The sequence below is a fragment of the Cydia fagiglandana genome, chromosome Z (assembly GCF_963556715.1).
Source record: "Cydia fagiglandana chromosome Z, ilCydFagi1.1, whole genome shotgun sequence".
Classification (NCBI taxonomy): Eukaryota; Metazoa; Arthropoda; class Insecta; order Lepidoptera; family Tortricidae; genus Cydia; species Cydia fagiglandana.
The window spans coordinates 32,469,068-32,488,869 of record NC_085959.1 but is presented as its reverse complement, the minus strand read 5'-3'; the positions used below and the strand labels follow the sequence as shown (position 1 = coordinate 32,488,869).

Sequence of the window (19,802 nt, the reverse complement as noted above, 5' to 3'; positions counted from 1 at the left end):
TTACCTAGTTACGTAGTACAACGTTTTACCCCATCCTGGATATCTGTCTCGCTCTCTCTTATAGCTGTGTTTTTGATGTACGTACGGCGGACCACACCTTCCTCACAATCGACCATGATCGCGATTAAATACGCCCATCCCATCTGAAACAGCTTTTATAACGACTAAAAGCTGTTATAACGACTAAATTAAGTAAGGTTGTGTGAAGTGTTTTACAGGAGAGAAAAAAACTATATCCATCTCTTTTCTGGGACAATTGTATTAGCATAGGGAAAATACAGTATGATTCTCTCTGATTATGTACGAATGAGAAAAGATCCTGGCCAAACTATACATTCCATCTTATGCTAATATCCCACATACATATGACTTATGGTCACCCTAATTAGAAAGAGATGGAGGGCTCAGGTTTGATGTCTCATGTGGACACACTTTTTGGCCAGTGTACACTATCCCGTTTACTCTCTACGTCCGTGGTGTGGAGTCGATTTCGCTGTCTGCAGCCTCCTCCACACTCGTGCGCGAATCGCGGCTTCTCCCGCGATTCACGCGCATAGTCTGGAGGGGGCTTTTGACATGCATGCGTTGTGCATGCGCCAACCGAATTGTGTCATAACGGCTTAAATTTATTCTATAGTTCCATACCGAGGTCTATGGTCATTTGAAAATGACGCCAAGATGGCAGGCAAGCGAAAGTAACACTATGGTCATGAAGGCTTGTCAAAAAAGATTCAGATTTTAATATTACTGCTATAAAATGTTTTTTATCGTTGCTTAATCTCGATCAAATTTCTATATTTATTGTTTTGGAGTTGATTAAAACCAGAGTTTAATTGAAAATGGAGTCTGATTCAGCACTGCACGACGAAGTTCACGATGGCGCGGAAGACTCTCCCTTGGAGGAAGCACAAGCGACCGACGCAAATGCCGACTACTCTGAAGACAATGTTACTAGCCAGGATTCGGAAGCTGCCACTACCGAAGAATCGGGTATGGAGGTTTACTTATGCTTAATGTTAGAAACGGATGCTAACGCGGATCTTGCAATACCAGGAGGCACCCCATAATCATAAATAACCGTAAATGTATCAAAATCCTATTGCTATACTTTTTATTACTACGACTTACCAATTATAAGTGTTATTCAGTAGCATTAGATAGAGTAGAGGATTTCATATTAACCTATATGAAACTTTTTTGGGCCACTCAAATGTCTTAACATTTGCTTAAAGACTACTAAGTTGTCTCTATTAGATATATGTTTCGGAGTTATGATGAATTTGTGATTAGCCCCAACAACTTAATTTTTTGGTGATTTTTAGCTACAAATGGTGCCGCTCCAACTAGCAGTAGTGATGCCTTGGAAGAGCCTGAATCTGCCGTTGGTGAAGCAGAAGATGACATCCAAGATAATGATGAAGGTAAGATAATGGAGTTAACACTATTCTATCCAGCAAATAAGTAAGAGTAACTGATGGTTGTAATAAATCACTTAAAATATTAATTAAAATGATTTTTTCATAGCGAGTGCTGAGGCAGAGCCAGAGGAAATGGATATTGATGATACAGCTACAGGAACTGTAACAGATGGGCCGGTTTACATTGGGGATAACTGCTTGTCTACACCTGTGAGTATAGCTTGCACATTTTGTACCGTGTTATGGCTCAGTCGTATTGCACACAAAACATAAACTCAAATAAAAATTCGAATATGATTTCATTTCACTTTCAGAAGTGATCCAACCACCTCACTTTGTAGACATTGTCAAAGTTGAATAGTTTAACCTTTTGAATGCCACTCGAAGCGTGCGCGCTGTGCCATCGTGAACGTTGCTGGGCCATAGCTGCAAGTGTCAGTTGACATATTTGGCGGTCAAGAGGTTAAACACCATTGTGTTACATTTGTAATGATTTTTACAGGCGGCAACAGATGATGGCTCTCCCCAAGATGATGAACATCAAATGGACTCCCTGAAAGACCAAGGTGCGGATGAGCTTGAGGGAACCGAGGCTCAAGAGGAATCTCCGGATCAGTCGATAAGCTCAGCCACTCCAATTGAGGGTGGAGTTGGGGATGGAGAGGGGGATGGTGACGGTGCACAAATGGTGCAAGATGGTAAGTAAGTCTTAAAAAAATGGACTGAACCAATGTAGAACTTTTGAATGGAATAAATAAGTGGAAAAAATTGCTGGCTTGAGTGGGACTTGAACCCACAACCACCGGATCACTAGCCAGGTGCTCTTCAATCTGAGCTACCAAGACCTTACCCAATTGCACGCAGACATTTCTGCTTGATCCAAAATTAATTTTAGCTGTGGGCTTTTGCAAAGTGCATGGTGGGATGACAACACCAGTATTTTTGGTGAATGACAATGTCAAAGACGTTATTTACTATTCATTTCAAGTAGTAATATGTATTACTGCAATGCTCTGCTGCCACTGTAAACCAAACGTAGCTTATGCTATGCCATAGCCATAAACTAATGCCATTCATACATTATTAAATTTGTTACCAATAAATAAAACATTGATGCATCACGACGGTTTGTTTGTGGCGCCCCCTACTTAGTGTTTGCGTAATATTCCCTGTTGTTTATATAGACCAGTTTAAATCATCCTAAGTGTGTTTTCACACCATCGGGTTTAATAGTATGAGCCCTGATAATGTGATAACAACTTTGTGATCCAACATTGGCCTTATAGTGACATGTCAACAAGAAAGTGTTTACTCATCCTTTCCTTGGGACTTGGGATGATAGATCTGATATAAGTAATGATCTGCATGTTCTCAAAAATGTTAGCTCAAGTGTGTGGCTCTATTGTCCTAGATGAGTCCAGCACTATGGATGAAGACATGGGAGCTTGTGAAGGTGTTGCCAGCAGTGATGACGTCAATGACATCAGCAGTGCTGCCCAGGATGCATTGAGTACAGGGATAAGGTAAATAGGATAAGACATATTTTACGTTTCACAACTTTGAAGCAGAAAACGTAAAAACGCAGTAAAAATATCCGTTTTTGGAAGATATGAGAACTAATTTATTTATTTTGCTAAAATCAATGAACGAAACTGTTATTTATTGTTTTTTTCTTCTTTTTCTCAAGTAGGTTTATGCTGATTGCAAAACATGTTTAGATAATAATTCACATAATAGAAGCAACATAAAGACTAATGCAGACTTATCATCCCTTTATTTTAATTTTATTATTTTTGTTGGTTTGTAAAAGGCGTATGTTTCAATATATGTAATTTGAAATGACAATCAATACTTCATAACTATAATGACATGTACTAAAAATTATTTATAATTCTGTCAAACATTGTTTTAGCTCAAGCACTGCCGAAGGTGGATCGGACATAACTAGCAGTGGACAGACAGAGGCAGCACTCATATCCTCTACAGCTAATGGGCCAGCTGGGCTACTCCACTCTTTCTCCATTGCGGCTCAACAGGCGCATGCCAATGAGTATGTATTCTATTTTTGTTAAGTACTATTGTTATAATAATACCTAGCAAATATTTTTAGGGCAGTCAGCGTCATATGGTAGGTAGCATTTAAAGTATGCAAATATTATGGTACGCCATACAAATAATATAGTGTACCGAACTATTTGCATACTTTTTACTATATGACGCTGACTGGACAGTTTTTCATGATTTGTAGTGTTTAGTTTTAAGACTTCTAAGTCATAATCACTATTCTATTACTATCTTCTGTGTAATTGCAGCTTCTCATGCTAATAATAGTGTTGATGATGATTTTTAACATTTAATTTGAACTTCAATAGGTAACTCTTAACAGTAAGTGAGACCTATTAATTGATATTCTCAAATTGAACATAAGTACGAATTTATAACGTGAATGTTCACTCATAGCCCATATTACTTATTACGCACTATACTAAGACTAATTTAACTATCTTCTATAAGATATTTATAGACAAAACAAAAGCAATAATGAGGAACTAGGTCATGCTAAGTCTAGCTTAAATTGAATTTCCCGTGTTTGTGATGCTGTCAGGAAAGTTGTCGTGTTTATTGATTTCGGCTAAATTTAGAAGAACCTGTCTCGGTGGCGCGGCGAAAATTACCAATGTTCGGTGACGATTTGTTGTATGCTTAGCAAATGCTTAAGAATATTATGCTGAAAGTTAATAAGGAATGAATATGACTGCGGCGACGACTCTACGCGCACTGCGTTCGTCCAGTCCTCGGTCTTAAATTTACGCTTTCGTTTAAATAAACGAAGGGTTACTTGAATTGCCCACTAAACTCTTTTTAGTGTTCCGCACAAAACATTGTTCATGGAACACTTTTTTTAAATTAAAATATGCCTGATAAAGAAAAACATTTTTCAATTGCTGTCCATTTACTCTTATTTTGCATACCATTTTAGCTTAGCTGCTGGTGCTGCTGCATGTGCGAATTTGGCCTGCTGGCAACAAAAGCTATAAATGCATGATAGTTTTTTTAAGTAAACCAGTATATAAACCTAATAAATATAATATGGTGGGTAAGGCACGGGTAAAGGATTAGGAAGGAATTTTTAACCAGCTTTAAAATTTCAAAAGGAGGAGGTTCTCAATTCAGATGTTTTTTGTTACTCCGTCACTTCTCAACTGCTTAGATAGTTGTTCGAAAGTATAGGTAACTACTACTTACAGATTGATCCCTTTTTTGTCAAAAGTCCCGTGAAGAATCGAGGGAACTCCTTGTTCATCCTGTGCTCATTGTTTCCTGCTGGATGCATTTTTTATTAACAAGACAAACCCTTATAACAAACTACAACCACAAACTCTAATTCTAATAACCTCGCCTTTGCAGCAAAAGATAAAAGTGCCTTTGCGTATATTTTGTCTTGCTATGCGATTCTTTGACATTACTTATGTATTTTATTGTAATGAATATTGGCAATCTCTTAAGTCTTTTCAAAGTAGATCGAGTATGGGAAGCATAAAAATGGTTGTTGCCACTGCTTACGATCGCTCGAATCTTTCCCTTTGTATTTTGTATGATGTCTCATAACATGTATACCACGAACCACGATTTGCCGCTTCTAGACTTCATTGTAATGAATCGTAAATTGAATTAGGTACGCAGACTGCAGCACAAATAAACGTAAGAATTTGGTTAAAAACTCTTCGTTATTTTACAATGACTTGCGTCTTTTGTATCTTAATGCGGCTGAATATGAGTTCAAAAATCAATTATGATTTACTTTGTCTTGTCACCTAGACGTGAGACACGTAAACATGGTTTTAATACATAGCATCATTCAGGTTCGGCGATGCGGACACGTCGGAGATGGAGGGAGCTGCGGACACGATGCCGTCGGTCAGCGAGTCTATGCCACTGCTGACGATGGCCTCGAACGGCGCCGCGCTGCTCTCTCCCGGCTTGATGCAAGGCAAGTACCATTATTGAGGTTGGGCGACGCGGACACGTCAGAGATAGGGGGCGCAGCGGACATGATGCCATCGGTCAGCGAGTCTATGCCATTGCTGACGATGGCCTCGAACGGCGCCGCGCTGCTCTCTCCCGGATTGTAAGAAGTGATTGCATATCGTAGGTTGAATTTCATATAGTTTTATGTAAGTAAATATTATTTATTGGCCATATAATTTTTGTTATAATTGTTATGTACTTACTTACTTACTGCCGTCGCGCAGCGACCCGAAGTGAATCTCGGCCTCTGACACTAAGGAACGCCATGCTTCTCTGTATTAATTGTTATGTAAGCATGTAATATTATAACAAAAATTTTGAAGACAATTAGAACAAGGTAGAGATAGACTAAGATAAGTATGCAACGATTATGATAGCACACTTCTATGAAATTATGACGTATAAGTAACACTTGACGTATAGGTAACTAACATTCGGTCTTAGCTTTAATTAGCTTTGATTCAAAATACGCCATCTTTCTTTGACCCCTTTATTGCATGTCGCCCATTACTTTAATATCTAGTCCAATAGCACTAAACAATCGCCATCGTAAGTGCAGTAACACAGCAGAACAGTACCAGTTTCCGACTGATGCAACTGCAAGCGACTTTATTGGTTTCCTTTGTTGTGTAATAAAGTTTTAGTAACGCCCGGCTCGGACGAGAATGACCTGCTCCGTAATAGTATATATGTCCATAAAAGCATATTTCTTTGAGTAGATTCTTGTTAAAAGACCTTTGAGCTGTTTTCGTTTAATAAGTGATGTCAAATAGATGTGAATTTATGTTTTGAGTGAAAATAGTCGATCGCTTTGTGACCGCCGATCGGATAGTTGGAATAAATGTATGTAAACTTTGTGTAGGGGAAGAGGGCGGAGCAGGCGTGTCGTCGTCTCAGGCGGCGGAGAGCGCGGCGGCGGCGGGCGCGAGCGAGGGCGAGGGCGCCGTCAGCAGCTCGGTGGCCGGAAACAACGGCACGCCGCCGCTGCGGCCCGCCGACGCCGCGCACGCGCTCGCCACGCTGGCCAGCGCCGCGCTGCACCACCACGAACAGGTACCATCTTCATTTTAAGTATAACCACTTTTTTTGAACTGAAAACTTCTTTAGCGGCGCTGTGCACGTTTTGTGGTGGGGAAAAATATTCAACTCGCGAGAGCATAAGACGTAAAACGCTTCGTAAGACGGACACATGACCTGATCGAAAAACTGTTACAATGTCATTGAGTTTCCACTTTTTTTTTTAATTCACATATGAAAGGGGAGCGCTGGTGGCCTAGCGGTAAGAGCGTGCGACTTGCAATCCGGAGGTCGCGGGTTCAAACCCCGGCTCGTACCAATGAGTTTTTCGGAACTTATGTACGAAATATCATTTGATATTTACCAGTCGCTTTTCGGTGAAGGAAAACATCGTGAGGAAACCTGCATACATCTGCGAAGAAATTCAAAGGTGTATGTGAAGTCCCCAATCCGCATTGGGCTAGCGTGGGGACTATAGCCCAAGCCCTCTCGCGCTCGAGAGGAGGCCTGTGCCCAGCAGTGGGACGTATATAGGCTGAGATGATTATATGAAAGGAAAATTACCATATCCCCAAGTACCCGAGGCCTTATCCAATTCTCTCAAAGGAATAGTATGTTTCTTTTATTGAGCTGTATTATATTTTTCAGAATGAAGCCGATGAGCCGAAACAAATAAACGACGAAGATGCTTGGTTCACAGTGGGAATCGTCAAAGGAACCACGTTTACGGTAAATAGTTCTATTACCGACACAGTTTTTGTCATAAAATGCGTCAAGTTTCGGTATAATTTTCACGACTTGCACTGTTCTGTGGCTCACATTCCATATGTAATATATAAATCAAAAATTGGAGCCACAAAGGTTCACATGACTGATGACTGTGCGCGGTTTTATTGCCTTTAATACTTGTAACGACACAACATAGTCAAACAATCTGTATCAACTTGAATGGTTTTGTTTTAGGTTCAAAACTATTTGTCGGATCCAAACGTGGACCTGTCCAACTTGTCGCTGGACAACTTGCCCGACCTGTCGGGTCTGCCGACGACGCCTCTCGAGCACGGCACCGCCTACAAGTTCCGACTCGCGGCCATCAACTCGTGCGGCAGGGGAGAATTTAGTGAAGTAAGTTTTAATAGTTATTTGTTTTACAAGGGGGCAAAGTTGCTGTTTATCCGCTCGTGCTAATATTGATACCCGAGCATGCGATAGATTCCAAAATTGAACCATGAGCGTAGCGAGTGGTTCGAAAAATGGAATCTTGAGCGTTGGTAGGGGCAAAGCATGAGGGTTAAACAAAATTTGCCCCCGAGTGAAACACAAAATTTTGCACCACACCAACCCGAAGCAAATATTAAATGTAAAATATCAAACAAAATCAAACCGAATCAAATCCAAATGTATGTTATTAAATATTTATCATCCAAAATCATCATTTAAAAATCAATTCTACTAGCAAACATAAGAAAACAACTCAAAATTTGCATTTGATTACTTTGCCTCACATGTGAATAAAATACAACTTTGCTATCAGTTTTTGAAGTGCAAAGTAAGCCTTTCCGAGCTGGTGTGGTGAAAACATAGTTATATTTCTATATTACTTAGTCATAAACACGTTGCAAACCTGTATTAAATTTTGTCTTTTCTAACAAGCTAAAATGTTAAGATGAATGTTTTTAACGATAACGCCACGAATGAGTGCCTAATGTCAATCAAATCCATTCAGTCGTTTCTGCGTGATTGAACAACATCAAAATATATAAACAATACAAACTTTTACACTTATAACGGTTTGCACGGGTAAACCTTAACACACCATACACCGAAACCTTCATCATGAATTATTCTATTGATAGGTGCAAACTGCATGAAAATCCGTTCAGTCGTTTTTGTCAGACGCGGCGGCGGACTTTGTTTTATAAATTTTATAATATGTAGTGATTATTGTCGGACTTTGTTTTATAATATGAGGACAGTGGAATTAAATTATATATATTTTAGGAAAGCGCATTCAAGACCTGTTTACCGGGTTTCCCCGGGGCGCCGTCTGCTATAAAGATCTCCAAGTCCGTGGAGGGCGCTCACCTGTCGTGGGAGCCTCCACAAGTGGCCGCCGAGGGCATATTCGAGTACTCCGTCTATCTGGCAGTGCGCTCCAATACTCAACCTAAGGTAAGTTTATACACAATATGTTGGTTTTGGGCTACCCCTTGAGCGATATCGCGTCCGCATTAACAATCAATATTACATTTTTTCGCTGGCATTTTTTGATCCCTTAGGACACAACAGGTCCACCAGTCAAACTAAAGATGAGGCTTTTCATTCCTATTTTAAGTTATATAAAAGAACTTTCAAGAAAGTACTGGTAACTGCTAGGAAAAATCATACAAAGAAAACTATTTCAAGAGCTAAAAATAAATCAAAGGCAATTTGGAATTTAGTAAGAGAAAACACAGGTAAACGCAAGACAAATGAAAATATTGCCCTTAAAATAGATGTCATGATTAATGATGACAAAACGATTGCAAATAACTTTAATAATTTCTTCATTAGTGTCGGCGAAAGCACAACTAAAGTTAATGAGTCAAATTTTATGAAATTACTTAAAGAACGGGGCACTAGTTGCAACCGATCGATATTCTTGACGCCAATTATTGAGCCTGAAGTTATTCGTATTGTCAAAAATCTTAAAAGTACAAATTCAACAGGGCCAGATAATTTAGACACCAACATAATTAAAATGAACATTGATGTGTTATGTATACCTTTGTGCATCATCTTTAATGATTGTTTACTTAATGGAACCTTTCCCGATCTATTCAAAAAAGCAAAAGTTGTTGTAATTCATAAAAAAGGAAGCAAAACTGATATGAACAATTTCAGGCCAATATCTCTGTTGCCAATTCTTGCCAAAGTATTTGAAAAATGTATAGCCACAAGAATACAAGCACATTTTGAAGACCACTGTCATTTTACCTCGCATCAGTATGGCTTTAGGCGAAGTAGAAACACGTTAGCAGCAGTAAGTAAATTGGTAACAGAAGTTATGACGTACCTTAATACAGGACTTGCGTGTGGGGGCATTTTCTGTGATCTCACCAAGGCCTTTGACTGCGTTGATCACGAAATACTCCTAAGTAAACTAGATTTCTATGGGGTACGTGGCATTGCTCTGGCCTTGTTGAGATCATACCTGTCCAGCCGGTGCCAATACGTAGAAATAAATAACATTTCAAATGAAGATGTAATAAGATCCGATGAGAAATATGTTAAGTATGGAGTTCCGCAAGGATCAGTGTTAGGACCGTTACTATTTATAATATTTATAAATGACCTGCCTGATATGTTAAGCTATGGCACTCCATATCTCTACGCTGACGATACAAGTGTCATCTTAAAAAAGTGCAATGTCTGCTGAAGATTGTGTACGTATGCAAAATTCCTGGGCGCAACTTACTAGATGGTTTGCAGCCAACGGATTGAAAATGAACTGCGGTAAAAGCTTTTATATGTCATTTCGTAGGAGCATAACAAGTCCTGATTTTGAATGTAATATCCCAATCAGTAAAGCAAAATGTGTGCAATTCCTAGGCGTAGTTCTTGATCCGTACTTGAGATGGCATGATCAAATCGATAAGATTAATACAAAATTAGCCGGGGCTTGTTATGCTATGAAAGCCCTAATGAACATTGCAAGCAAGGAAGTCTTATTAACTATGTACTTTTCATACTTCGAAAGCATAATTAGATACTGCATTGAGGTTTGGGGAAACGGAACTAATATAAATTCACTTCTGCTTAAGCAAAAAAAAGCCCTAAGAATAGTCGAAGGATGTCGTACTATACCTGAGTCGCACCGTAGTATATTTATAAAGAATAAAATTTTGACTGTAATTTCTATGTACCTATATAGGATATGTGTTTATGTGTTCACCAACAAACACTTGTACGCGGAACAGGGTGCGACCATCAATCATTATGGACTGCGAAACAGAAATAGGCTACTCTTAAATGAAGCACATTATGTAAATTTCGATAAAAGCTTAAATAATACTGCCATAAGAGTATATAATCTATTGACTGACGAAATTAAAAGTATAGAAGATTTTAAAACTTTTGACAAAACGGTTAAGGAATATTTTCTGAGCCGTCCTTTTTACTCTATAAATGAATATTATGATAAGTTTTTTGACCAATGTACCTGACATTTCTTTTATTTATGCTGTTTTTTTTTTGACATTCATTTGAGTCATTATTACTATTATTTCCTTGACATAGTTTTTATTATTTTTGTGATGTTTATTTTAACGTTGTATTTGACCATTGTACCTGATACCTGACTTAAGGTGGTTCTCCTTGCTCGATTTTCATACAACTTTCTTGGCACCCTAGCTCCTATTATATAGGGTTTCTTCACTTGTATATGTAATGTTTGGGTAGTATATATATTTCTGTCTTCGCTTAACGTAAAAAAATACTAGATTTTGATTAAAATTATTAAGAAAAAAGCCTTTGAATATTGGTAAAATTTTGCCTCATTGCTTGTTTGTGTGAGTGATGCTTATAGTATCGGTGTAATTCTAACATGGCGACTTCATTTGACAAGCAATCATTTTTAATTTGTCAAAGGTGTAACAGATGGCATTTTAAAACCGCAACACAGATTACCTGTGTATTTTGTTTTATTTTCACTCAATAGAGGGAGGTATATTTAATGCACAAAGCATGTTACGAGTATACCTACTCATTTAAGAATCTCCTTTCTGATATAATTTCATTCCCAGATTTAATATAACTTAATAATTATTATGATTATTACACAATAAAATACATTTATATATTTATAGAAAGGTCAGTCCAAACAATCATTCGCGTTACGGTCGTCCACCGAAAACCCTTGTGAATTCTGCTTTCGTTTCGGTAGAAATATAAATGTTCTCTGGAAAAGCCTATATTTATTGTAACAATGATTTTAAAACTAAAGTACCTAGCTATATTTTTCTCAAAAATATATAGGTAGGTATGTGGAGAAAAATGTCATCTTGTAAATAAACAAGATTCTATAATATCTTCTGCTTGTGCATAACAATAACATTAGTAGATGATATTTTTAGGGTTCCGTACCCAAAGGGTAAAACGGACCCTATTACTAAGACTTCGCTGTCCGTCCGTCTGTCCGTCTGTCTGTCACCAGGCTGTATCTCACGAACCGTGATAGCTAGACAGTTGAAATTTTCACAGATGATGTATTTCTGTTGCCGCTATAACAACAAATACTAAAAACAGAATAAAATAAAGATTTAAATGGGGCTCCCATACAACAAACGTGATTTTTGACTAAAGTTAAGCAACGTCGGGAGTGGTCAGTACTTGGATGGGTGACCGTTTTTTTTTTTGCTTTCTTTTGTTTTTTTTTGCATTATGGTACGGAACCCTTCGTACGCGAGTCCGACTCGCACATGCCTGGTTTTTTTCAAAAATGCTGCCTTTCACCCGAGTTAAAACACTCTACTTTTCATTTCGCATACGAGGAAAGTAAAATGCATGTGTTTTTTTAAATACATTTTTATAGTAGGTATTTTTGAGAGTAGGTATTTTCAATTAACAATTTGGCCAAAAGTATCGTTATTTATGGAATGGGGAGTCAAATATCAGAATGGAAATTGTATAACAAATCCATTTATACCCAAATTTCAATTGCTTATTGTAAAAAGAATAATAAAATCGTACTTGGAATTGGAACCTAAACTGCTCTAGTGCAGAAACGTATCATTTCCTGCACACCTTTTACAACAACAATGACCCTCTTTCATATATTCGGTCAAATTGTGCTTTTTGAAAAAATAATTATAGCCAGCCTTTTATGAATGTAGTATGATACCTTAGGGTATGGTGCTTTACGCACACTAGCGTCCCTTCCCCTCCCCCTGACGCAACCCCCCCTTTTTGCATGAAATATGTCCCGGTTCACAGTTTTTTAAATTTTTTGAGGAAAGTATACATTTTAGGAAAAAAGTGTCAATGAAAGAAATAATCCTTAATAAATTCTTAATAAAAAAGGTCATATTCATTTTTTTTATATGATGCACCTAATTCATGTGTTAAGCTTGTCAAAATTCGAAATAACATAGTTTTTACTTAGGGTTCGAAACTCATTTATTATACACGGTGTAACATGAGGAAACCGAATAATTTTAACAGCGTATTCCTGATCACATTTAGAGACAAAAATGTCCTATAAACTTTTTGAAATTCGCCTAGTTTCAGAGTTAATACCAATTAACAAAAAAACAAGTTTCTATTGTTACATAGTTCAAAACGCCTTTTTGATGGCGATGTTACTACTATGGGATTTAGTCTAAAAATCCTTATTGATATGTCAAAAAGTGACAAGTAACATTTTGCAAAAACTAAGTTTTACGAAAAAAAACCATAGTAAGTGACAAGTTTACCAATAGCATTTAATTTTTATGTACAAATTCATTCATAAAATTTAAAAAAAAAATTTTTTTTTTGGCGAAATTGACCTAAACACATATTACATCTTTTCCTTTTTTTGGCCTCATGTATACATTTTAGGATAAAGGTGTCAATGAAAGAAATAGTTCCTTATTAAATTCTTAGTAAAAAAGGTTATATTCATTTTATAACACTTATTATACAAGGTGTCCTCAAGAAATGCGAAAGATTTTATTTCTGAGGTCAAAAGAAGGAAAAAATGTATGTATGAGTTTAGGTCAATTTCACCGAAAACAATTTTTTTTATTGTTTTTAGGGTTCCTTACCTCAAAAGGAAAAAACGGAACCCTTATAGGATCACTCGTGCGTCTGTCTGTCTGTCTGTCCGTTTGTCACAGCCGATTTTCTCCGGAACTACTGGACCAATCAAGTTGAAATCTGATACACATATGTAAGTTTGTAAACAAATGAATTTTAAACATGGGGGCCACTTTTGGGGGGTAAATGAAAAAATTCTAAAATAAAAATTTTCAAACTATATCATGTTACATATCAAATGAAAGAGCTTATTGTAAGGATCTCAAATATATATTTTTTATAATTTTCGAATAAACAGTTTAGAAGTTATTCAAGAAAATAGGCAAAAAATGACTATCCCCCCCCCCCCTTTATCTTCGAAACTACTAGGTTTAAAATTTTGAAAAAATACATAAAATAGGTCTATACCTATAGATGTCAGGAAAACCTATTAGAAATGTACAGTCAAGCGTGAGTCGGACTTAATTACAGTTTTTGATCCGACTCCTACGGATTTTTTAAAGATTTCACTCACGTTTCGCATAAATAATGTTTAGTTTTAAGTTTATAAAATACATATGTATGTTAGTCTGTAAGGTATTTGTAATATGGGCCTTGTTCCCTGAATTAAATATCTAAATAAATAAAATAAAAAATACATTGTTAAAAATTGTGTAATATACGGAACCCTTGGAACGCGAGTCCGACTCGCACTTGGCCGCTTTTTTTAATTTTTTGAATATATATATGTATGTACATAAAAAGTAAATGTTATTGGTAAACTTGTCAGTTAACATGGATTTTTACTTTTTTTTCGTAAAACATAGTTTTTGCAACGTGTTACTTAATTGTCACTTTTTGACATATCAATAAGGATATTTAGACTAAATCCCATAGTAACAACATCGCCATCAAAAAGGCGTTTTGAACTATGTAACAATAGAAACTTGTTTTTTTTTAAATTGGTATTAACTCTGAAACTAGCCGCATTTCAAAAAAGTTTATAGGACATTTTTGTCTCTAAATATGATCAGGAATATGCTGTCAAAATTATTCGATTTCCTCGTGTTACACCGTGTATAATAAATGAGTTTCGAATCCTAAGTAAAAACTATGTTATTTCGAATTTTAACAAGCTAATACATGAATATGGTGCATCATGTAAAAAAATGAAAATAACCTTTTTTTATTAAGAATTTATTAAGGATTATTTCTTTCATTGACACTTTTTTCCTAAAATATATACTTTCCTCAAAAAATGTAAAAAACTGTGAACCGGGACATATTTCATGCAAAAAGGGGGGGTTGCGTCAGGGGGAGGGGAAGGGACGCTAGTTTGCGTAAAGCACCATACCCTAAGGTATCATACTACATTCATAAAAGGCTGGCTATAATTAGTTTGTCTTCCCCATACATTAGAACACAATTTAACCGAATCAATAGCATGAGAAATGAAACCGATATTTCTTGTTTTCTTTGCATTAGCATTTTTCTCTCGATAATTTAATCAATTTGCAACATAAGTAGAAGAATCCTCATATATCCATAAATATCAAAATATAAAAGGACATACATTTTCAGAAGATTTCCCCGTGCGACGTTGCCAAATGTTTTAAAGTACAACATGCTCGCAACGTTTGGATGTCAATAAGTCGACAATGAAAACTTATATTTCAAATCAATTCAAACTTGATATTTTTGACAGTAATGGGTTACTTAAATAAGAAGGCATTTTTCGCCCGGGTCTACTATGGTCAAATGGTCTAGTGGCTTTTAGCTAAGTATTGAGTATAAGTCTAACAAGTTGAACAGCATGACAGGGTTCAAACCGCGAACAAAGACTCATTTCTTTTTGTATTTATTTATTTATTTTATTTCATCTTTTTGGTAATTTTACATGCCTTATTTTAAAAGTTATTTGAAGTAAATGTATTGTATTTGATTATTTCATGTAGGTATATCATTTCAATAAAATTTTGGAAACTTTTATTTTATACCTGGTCAAGCAAATCTTGTCAGTAAAAAAAGGCGCGAAATCCAAATGTTCTATGAACGATATCCCTTCGCGCCTACATTTTTCAAATTTGCCGCCTTTTTCTACTGACAAGATCTGCTTGACCAGCTATACTTCGTCGATAGTTGACTTCTTATGTACCTATTCCGCGATCCTAATTAGCCTCATGCATGACTTTTTTTAAATTATTTTAATCATTATTTATATCCTTTGAAAACCGGAAAATAAAAATACTTTTATAAATCTTCCCATAATATTATTAAAAAATAATTAAAATACTGAAAATGTTTTACTCACGTAAGTTTAGTTTCGAAGAATAACATACGCTTAAAATAATTCAAAAGAGAATGCTAAAATTATAAAAAATAAAAATTGGCATTGTCGGGGTTTGAACCATGTATCTTAGCTACAATCTGATTTTTTTCAAAATAGAGGCTACGGGTGCCACGAGCACATGACAGTTGATGGTCGAAAACATTAGTTGCTTCTGAATGCCATGTAATTCTTAATCGTTGCTCAAACAAGAATTTATTATTTAATTTCCAATCTTTTTTCAACAATAAACATTTCATCCGCTGCGCCCTCTAGGTTACTTTACTGTAACATTACGAATCTGCTGACATTTGACACTGACTTTAAGGTGACTTTAAGTACGTAAGTGTGCGTGAATGCAAGAAATTGCAATATTTTGCAGTTGGATTCCGGTAATAACGAAATGAGACAATGTTGAGTTGAACATGTCTCGATTTGGATGTAGTATTTTTTATAGTTTTCGCACATATCAACACATCTTATGAAACTTTGTATTTTGGGAGAAATAGTGAAAATCCACAATTCGTGCACAGTGACGCCATCTTTTGGCTGATAATCGGCATCCCATCCCTAGACATCCACCTTAATGTTTTTTTTTTGTGTATTATTAATTCTTGTTTTTACTGTGTTTTTTAAATTGTATTTGCATGCATTTCTATGTGTTTCTTATGCAAATAAATGATTGAATTGAATTGAATATTGACTAGCTATATACTTTTTAGGGTTCCGTAGCCAAAGGGTAAAACGGGACCCTATTACACTAAGACTCCGCTGTCCGTCCGTCCGTCTGTCACCAGGTTGTATCTCACGAACCGTGATAGCTAGACAGTTGAAATTTTGACAGATGATGTATTCCTGTTGCCGTTATAACAACAAATACTAAAAAGTATGGAACCCTCGGTGGGCGAGTCCGACTCGCACTTGTCCGCACCTTTTTTATTTAACACTTAACACATATTTACTTTTGTCTTGCTTTGCTTATAGATAAAATGTTTGTTGATGTGTCATTTTGTAATCCCTTGTTTATGCTACAAAAAGTTTTAGATGATAATTTGTACTGATGTTGTCCTCTCTGGCCAGTGGCCACACACTGCTCTACTGGCGCAATAAGCCGTGACGCTCGGAACACGTTTGACTCGCGCCAAAAAACCGATAAAATAAGGAGCGGTGGGGCACGACGAAGAGCATGACGTTGACGTGAGGCATGACCAGTATCGTGGCCACACTACGTCTACCTACTTTCCATGCCACTCGTCGAGTGTGTGGCCGGGGTATTTAATTACTCAATGTTTGCAGGAGGCGTCGAAGTCGCAACTGGCATTCGTGCGCGTGTACTGCGGCAAGGCGAACACGTGCGTGGTGCCGCAGTCCTCGCTGAGCGCGGCGCACGTGGACTCCTCCACCAAGCCCGCTATCATCTTCCGCATCGCCGCGCGCAACGAGAAGGGCTACGGCCCCGCCACGCAAGTCAGGTGGCTGCAAGGTTAGTTTATCCTATACCGTATAATAAAGTGACAGTTAATCACGTGGATAAACATGGATAAATCCATCCATAATACGCAACGGTCCTGCCCGCGTATTATGGATGGATTTATCCATGTTTATCCAAGTGATTAACTGTCACTCTTTAACACCGCGGGATAGAAAGTGACGGATACCGTTTTACCACGCTGTCACGTAGACAAGAACGACCATCATATCTGTGCTGTGCCATATTGTTTACTGATAGCTTCCATTAAAAATACGTAATCGGACGGAGTGTAGGTATTTAATCGTGGATATAATTATTATTACATGTGTGTGTGATACTCTGCATAACTACAGCGCATGAACATGCGGTACTCTTAAATCCAAATGTGAATGTGGAAATAAAAATTCATAAATGTGAAGACAATACATATTAATAAATAGACGGGTGCTAAAACTGCCAACTAAGTTAGTTTTGCAACACACTTAGTTGTGCAAGTGTTATTTTAAACATCAAACTTCTATGAAATTATGACGTTTAAATAACACTTGCACAGTCTGGGCTGTCAAAATTGCTGCCAACCTTGTTTGGTCTAAACTCTAACTTATTTAATTATCGGTTTAGCAAAATTATTTGATTAACCTTACCCGGCTTAGATTAGAAGACTGTGTAATGTTACCTCTAGTACAGTCAGCCAAGAAAGTGGTTTAACACTTTTCGACTCTATTGGCTGACTGTACATCCTAATAGTGAAAACGTTATTTATAGTTGTAAGTAAGGTGTCATCTTTTCATATTTATGTTTAATTATTATGTATTTAGTAATTACTTAAAATATTTCTTTGATAGACGTGCGGAACCATCGTTACATATGCACTGTGTGTTTCAGATATGAAATCAACGGGAGTAAAAAGGTCAGGCGAGGGCCGGTTACCCGGCGCGTCGCCATCCAAACAGCCTAAACAAATAATGCACTGAACGGAGTTCCGAGTGACATAATCAAAGTATCCCTAGATTTAAGTAGTTATATGTACAGACTGAGTGAATATTGTTCGATCCTCGCGCATTATCAATGTAATTAATAGGCCTTTTCCAAACCTACAATCTCTATTTTAAATCATAATAGCTCTTGAGGTTCTATTTTTTTTATGTGGTACACCATTCCTTGCTATTATGCTAATAGTGTCTTCAAAGTAAGGCGTAATAAAATAAGTTAATGTATTCGACTTTTTACTTTAGATTAGTTTGACTGTTTATATCTGCAGTGCAAATTACATGACTACGAATACATGGTTTATGTGTATTCTATGAATATGATGTAATATCGTTTATCTGTGTGGTGTGGCTAAAATAAAATAAAAATAAAACATCATTATCTCTTATAGATCTATCACATTCGTGCTCATCTAGTGTGATTACGATTACCGAGGCTAAACAATTATAGTCTGTTTTTTAAGGATCTAAAAGGTACGTAAACCAAATAACCACATGACTCGTTCATTGCGCCTATAAGTAGTAATTTACGGTATTATATCACTGGTTGAATGGCAGTCATCTTGTCTCTTTGATTGCATGACCAAAACATTCTTGAGAGGAAAGGACGTCATATCATGCATTAAATGATTAATGATATGGTGACAAAAACATCATAGCCCTCCTGGCCTGCTACTCGTAACACACGCTTATCTAAAATTCCAACGAAGTATCCGAAGTGTCATAGTTATCTGCTGAGCAACATGTGTTTCTGATATAAATCTAATTATTTGCAAGTACAATTAATACATAGTGTCAAAGTTGTCGCTTCCCGTACCGTCATAATGGACTTATTCGGAACTGAGAATCATAACTAGTAACAGTAGGGTAAAAGCCCGAATCAAAGAGTTATTTATTATACGGTGGACAACAATTTTAAGTACAATCAACAATCTTTACCCCTGTACATGTTTCACTATCTACATAATATTCAGCATTAAGAAGAGTAAAATTACACCTGTTCAAAATAATATTTGTTTGATTTAAACTTATTTATATATGTATACAACATGTGACTGAGAAGGCATAGGACTACGGTTATAAAAAGATCTATACGTGGTAACTGGTAATCTTATAATAAAATCACACGCTCTCAAACGCCAGTTAGTATTTCAAATTCTAGATCAATAACTATGTAAAATTTATTACATAAATATAGTACAGCTTTAAATGTTCGATCCTTTATTTAAATAAGTAGTATACAATTGGATGTATTCGAAATAAAATATACCGGAAATTTAATCGCATTGTAGATTTTGTTCAGACATGTTTTTATCTGCAGATAATAAAGTTATTTTTCCAAGTTTTATTTGTTTGTGTTGTACCCACCGATATAAATCTGTCCATCGAGTGCTCTTATAGATAAACTTTTTGGTATAATAATTGCTTTTGATCCCCCCACAAACAATTCGAGTAATAGGAATGTTGACACGCATCGCGAATATATAACACTTATAATTTCGCTGGGTCTTGTTAAATAATGCTAGAATGCTGCAATTTGATAAATCAGTCAGCCTGACAAAGTGGTAAGAATGGTTTTAAGATTTAAGTTATGTAATGTTGTCATGACTCATGAGTGACGCAGCTTTCTGCAAGACTTGTTATGAGAAGAGGTTCGTGAGTAGGTTTATTGGTAGGTAGGGAGTCTCCGCAGGCGCTACAAAATATGGCCATAAATCCATGGTATACATGGTCTGACAAAGAAGAGTAGAAAATAAAAAGTGGCAATGATACTGTAGTGTCGTCCCTTTCAAATC

At 36.6% G+C, this 19,802-nt stretch overlaps 1 protein-coding gene across 1 annotated transcript; it reads left to right on the top strand.

Moving 5' to 3' along the window:
• The first annotated feature begins 671 nt into the window (after positions 1–671).
• Positions 672–19,352, top strand: LOC134679457 (host cell factor-like). The gene is made up of 13 exons (XM_063538371.1): positions 672–990; positions 1,323–1,421; positions 1,525–1,628; positions 1,921–2,116; positions 2,830–2,941; positions 3,331–3,468; positions 5,282–5,409; positions 6,310–6,500; positions 7,113–7,193; positions 7,428–7,589; positions 8,466–8,636; positions 16,843–17,029; positions 17,903–19,352. The coding sequence occupies exons 1-13, from the start codon at positions 840–842 to the stop codon at positions 17,989–17,991; spliced, it is 1,809 nt and encodes a 602-aa protein (XP_063394441.1). The 5' UTR covers positions 672–839; the 3' UTR covers positions 17,992–19,352.
• Positions 19,353–19,802: the final 450 nt, after the last annotated feature.

Bases quoted from the DNA above. Each gene is read 5' to 3' on its own strand.
- LOC134679457 (XM_063538371.1), top strand. From the start codon at position 840: ATGGAGTCTGATTCAGCACTGCACGACGAAGTTCACGATGGCGCGGAA. The intron at 5,410-6,309 runs GCAAGTACCATT...AACTTTGTGTAG, and splicing joins CTCTCCCGGCTTGATGCAAG to GGGAAGAGGGCGGAGCAGGC. The intron at 6,501-7,112 runs GTACCATCTTCA...TATATTTTTCAG, and splicing joins CGCTGCACCACCACGAACAG to AATGAAGCCGATGAGCCGAA.